Consider the following 5,090-nt stretch of genomic DNA (forward strand, 5'->3'; position numbering starts at 1 on the left):
TTCAGCCCATACTGGGGATTTGTACCCAGGGAGTTGGGTTTGGCAGGAAAGGGTACTGCTAGGCTCTATTCCCTAGCCTTTTGTTTTTATTTTGAAAGAGGTTCTCACTAAAGTTGCCTAGGCTAGCCTTGATCTTAATCCTCCTGCCTTAGGCTTCCAAGTATCTGAGATTGTACCCTGGTTTTGTGACTTTTTTTTTCTTTTTTGGGGGGGTCTTTTTGAGACAGGGTCTCCCTATAGCCCCAGCTGTCCTGGAACTCACTATGTAGACCAAGCTGGCCTTGAACTCACAGAGATCCACCTACCTCTGCCTTCCAAGTACTGGGATTAAAGGTGTGTGCCACTATGCCCAGCTGGTTTTGTGACTTTTTAAAAAAAGAATTCTTTCAGTGGATCCTTATGCTTGGTTTTGTGTATTTGTGGTCTACCATTTTCCTTTATTAGGGTAGTTGATGACTTGTCTCTTTAAAGTTTTCAAGAATGATTCAGGGTTACAGAGTCAGCTTGGAAGGTAGAGTGCTTGCATGTACAAGGCCCTGGATTTTATCCCTAACACCAAAAGAAAAATAAAATAGGATTCTGGGCTGATGAAATGGCTCAGCAGATAAAGAAAGGTACTTGGCCACAGGTCTGACAACCTGGGTTCTATCCCAAATTTCCACAAGGTGGCAGGAGAGAACCAGACTCTCGGCCATCCTGTTCATGTATCTTTGTCTCAGTTCTTCAGTTCCCACTATTAACTTCATAGTTGACTTTTTCCCTTGTGTGTCTTGTGATGTTCTGTTCCTTTTTTTTTTTTTTTGAGACAGGGTCTCCCTGTAGGCTTGGAACTCACTATGTAGACTAGGCTAGCCTCGATCTTACAGAGATATGCCTGCCTCTGCCTCCTGAGTGCTGGGATTGAAGGTTAAGCCACCATGCTCGGCTTCTTTTTTTCTTTTCATTTGTGGATGTGTGTGGTATATTCACACATGTGAATATGTGGGCCCAGAGGACACTTGGTGTCCTGCTTTGCCACTCTGCCTTATTCACTTACGAATAAGGACTCTAACTGAACTTGAAGTGAGACTGGTGGCCAGAAAACCCTAGTGATCATTCTGTCCTGTCTCTATTTCAATTCTTCTCCCACACCCCTAACTCCTCCTGCTCCCATCCCCTGCTCTGGGGTTATAGATGTGTATGCAGCCACATCAGCTTTTTTTTTTTTTTTTTTGGTCTTTTTGAGACAGGGTCTCCCTGTAGTCTGTAGCTTTTAATGTGAGTTCTGGGTGTTTGAACGCAGGTCATCATGCTTGCATAGCAAGTGCTTTTAGTTAATGTGCTATCTCCTCAGCCTCTCTTTCTTTCTCTCTCTCTTTCAAGACAGGGTCTCACGTAGCTTAGGCTGCTTCAAACTTGTGTAGCTGAGGCTGGCCTTGAATTCCTGGTTCTGTGACCTTATAGGTGTGCACCATTATTCCTGGCTCTATCTTTGTTTTTAAGGTTTTTATTTTTAGATTTATTTTTACTTATGTGTCTCTGTGTGTATATGTACATACGTGTGGGTGCCCTCAGAGTTCGAAAGAGGGTGTTTGGGGCCTCTGTTGTGCTCCAAACTGGAGCTGCTGTTGTGAGTCTCCTGACCTGGTTCTAGGAACTGAACGCAGGTCCTCTACAAGAACAGTATGTATTCCTTTGTTCCTAATCACAGAGCCATCTTTCCACTCCCTCTATTTTTGTTTTTAAAGTGGCTTTGTATTTTTCTCAGTCTCATTTGATTTTGGTATATTTTGTTCATTTTGTGCAGGGTGGGTGGGCTTTGCCCTTGTTTTCATTCACAAATCAAACACCTTAGAGTTTCTCAGATTCTTTCTCAGGCCACCCTTAGGTTGTTCATTTTCCAGAGATGAATCCTTGGCTTCCTGCCTTGTTGCCAACACGACAGGAGCCGAAGATCCGTATGTTGGCTTTTCCTTGCCCTTGTTTAGCCAGCTACCCGTGCTTTCTTTACCTACATATGAGAACTCACCCTAGCATCTCCAAAATGGCCTTCTATTTTATGCTGCAGCTGTGGCTGCTGCCACCAGCTTATCTGAGTCCCCCGTTAAGACCCTGGCACACTACTGGGGTTGTTCATTTTTTGCCTCCTCCCCATGTACCCAGCAACTGATTGCAGTTTCCCCTGGTCTCTTGTGTCAGCTGTTGCTCTCTGACTAAATTCACACATGCAGAATTTATTTTCCTTCTCACTTGTCATGTGTCTTGTATCAATGCCTCTTTAAGTCTCTTTACTGCCATGATTGGGAAGGAGGGACAGAGGCCTGTGTTGGCCTACCTCTCTTAAGCCCTATCAGACTCTTCCTTCACTGTGTGGTACCTCCTTAGACAAGCACACCAGTATCCACTTGTTTCTGGTGTCTGACCTTGAGCTGTCCTATGTTGTTTTGTTGAGTTCCCAGCCTATCCTTCTTCCTGGACTTACGTCATTCTGGCATTTAAATCTTATCTGTCCTACCTGCTCCTTTCACTCAGCTCTCCAGGCCCTAGGCTCTTCCTGTCACATGTCAGCCTTTGGGCAGATCTGCTTAGCCCAAGCTGTGTTGCACAGTGGTATCCTTCATTTCCTCACATAGCTTGACTGACCACCTTATCTCTCATGTGAACATCCTGCCCTCAGCAATTTTTTTCACAGTGACCTTTAAAAATTTTTTTAAATATTTTATTTATTATTATTTTAATGTGAATGAGTGTATTGCCTGCATGTATGTGAGCACACCTGTGTCATGCAGTGCCACAGAGGTCAGAAGAGGGCGTCGGATTCCCCTGGAACTGGAGTTGAGGACAATTTGTTGCTGCCATGTGGGTGCTGGGAATCGAACCCAGGTCCTCTGTAAGAGCAGTCAGTGCTCTTAACCACTGAGCCATCTCTCTAGCCCCTTTTTTGGTGTTTTTTGAGACAGGGTCTCCCTGTAGCCCCAGCTGTCCTGGAACTCACCATGTAGACCAAGCTGGCCTTGAAATTACAGAGATCCTCTTGCTTCTGCCTCCCAAGTGCTAGGACTACAGGTGTGCACCACCATGCCCAACTTAAAGACTTTTTTATGTGTATGAATGTTTCACCTGCATGTATGTAAGTGTACCTGTGTTATGTAATGCCGTTGCAGTCAGCAAAGGGTGTCAGATTCTCTGGACCTGAAGTTATGGACAGTTGTTAGCTGTCATGTGGATGCTGGGAGCTGAACCTGGGTTCTCTGGAAGAGCAGCTGATGCTCTTAACTGCTGAGCCATCTCTCCAGCCCCTACATGACCATTTTGTTTTGTTTTTTGGGGGGGCTTTTGAGACAGGGTCTTCATGTAGTCTCAGCTGACCTGGAACTTGCTATATAGACCAGGCTGGCCTGGATCTCATAGAAATCCACCTTTCTCTGCTTCCTGAATGCTAGGACTAAAGACAGGCGCTACCATGCCCAGCTTATAGTGATCTTTTTAAATATACAGCCATACAAGACCTTTGTACATGACACCTCCAGTGGATTCTGGCACTCAAATCTCACCTTAGGGTCTGTGGGATTGACCGGGCCTTCCTCTGCCTGTGTCTTTCCCTCTCTTCTTGTGTATACACATGATTCTTCTTACTGTTTACTACAGACCTCCTCAGCGCATGGAAGTGCATACTGTCCTTTGCTGTGTGGTAGCAAGCTCCTCACCGTTGTGCTATGCCAGGGTCTCTTGCAGTTACTCACATGCTGTGGTCTTGGCCTCTGTTCTGCATATGTGCTCCATATTTCTTTCTGTTGTCTTTCTTCCCATCTAGCTGTCTCCTGTGTCCTCTGTAAATGAGATATACTCCTTCTCAGAACCTTTGACAAAATCCTCCAGTTTGGAGGTGTGCCCCTTTACTGGGGTTCTGTAGCCCTGGCTGTTCTCTGAGGCACAGTGCACATTGCAAAATGTGTATCTGTTTTTTTGGGGTTTTTTGTGTGTGTTTGTTTTTTCCCCACCTGTCCACATGTTCATGGTTCCTTTGCAGATGTGCCAGCTAGTTAATGAATGTGGATGGAGGTCATGAGTGGAAGGTGATTAGTTTTGAGTAATGCTGTTTCCTTTTCTGTTTCTTGCTGCAGAAGAGAAGCAGGATGTGACTATCTTAACATCCTATACAATGCCTAACTCACTAGTGTATGGGGCTGACTGGTCCTGGCTTTGTCATTCCCTGAAGCCCATGCCCACCTTGACCTTTGATCAAAATGACATGGGAGTCAGAGCAGCAGACCACACTCTGACAGTTGCAGAGGAGCCACTGGCACGCTCCCTTGAAGGAATAATGGACCACGATGGTGAAGGCCTTGCTGAAGCCCACAGCAAAGTTAAACTGAAGGTGTCTCTCCTGCCACTAACAGAGGGTGTGAGAAGCAGCAGCCACCTGCCCTCCTCACCCAAGATCTGTGATCTCAGCCTGTACCCAGGAGGAGCAATCTTTGACAGTAGCCTCCTGGCTACCTGCTCGTTTTACAACCATGTTCTCCACCTCTGGAAGTGGGAGGAAAAGTGAGCTTGAGGCTGCCCTCTTCCCTGAATGTGTCTTGAGAAGTGCTGGCCTCTCTTGCTGGCCACTAGGAATAAACTTTGATTCTGTTTGGAAATGAGTGTTTTCTGGCTTTACAACTAAATGTCATGGTTGCATTTTGACGTTCAACCCTTCATTTGTGTTTATATTAATTAGATAACTCCTCTTAAATTAACAAAAATTTGTGTATATTCATGTGTCTGTGTGTAGGTTTGTGCATGTGTATGTAATGACTATAGAAGCTAGAAGAGGGTGGGCGCTCCTTGGAGCTAGAGTTACAGGCCATTATGAGCCACCTGGTGAGGGAACCGAACTCCGGTCCTCTGCAAGAGCAGTATGTGCTTTTAACTGCAGAGCCATCTCTCCAGCCTCTACAATTTTTAAAAAAATTACATTTGTGCTGGGCATGGCGTGCACGCCGTTAATCCCAGCACTTGGGAGGCAGAGGCAGGCGAACCTTTGTGAGTTCAAGGCCAGCCTGGTCTACATAGTGAGTTACAGGACAGCTGGGGCTACAGGGAGACCCCATCTCAAAAAGACAAAA

At 45.7% G+C, this 5,090-nt stretch overlaps 1 protein-coding gene across 3 annotated transcripts in view; it reads left to right on the forward strand.

Moving 5' to 3' along the window:
- Dph7 (diphthamide biosynthesis 7) overlaps nucleotides 1-4,737 on the forward strand; it is a 16,623-nt gene extending 11,886 nt beyond the window's left edge. For all 3 annotated transcript variants that reach the window (XM_017797648.2, XM_029562567.1, XM_029562568.1), the window contains one exon: nucleotides 4,104-4,737. In XM_017797648.2, the coding sequence (XP_017653137.1) occupies nucleotides 4,104-4,531 (428 nt within the window). In that variant the 3' untranslated portion in view covers nucleotides 4,532-4,737. The remainder of the gene's footprint in view (nucleotides 1-4,103) is intronic.
- The last annotated feature ends 353 nt before the right edge of the window (nucleotides 4,738-5,090 follow it).

This window comes from Nannospalax galili, unplaced genomic scaffold (assembly GCF_000622305.1).
Source record: "Nannospalax galili isolate Female #2095 unplaced genomic scaffold, S.galili_v1.0 scaffold35, whole genome shotgun sequence".
Lineage (NCBI taxonomy): Eukaryota > Metazoa > Chordata > Mammalia > Rodentia > Spalacidae > Nannospalax > Nannospalax galili.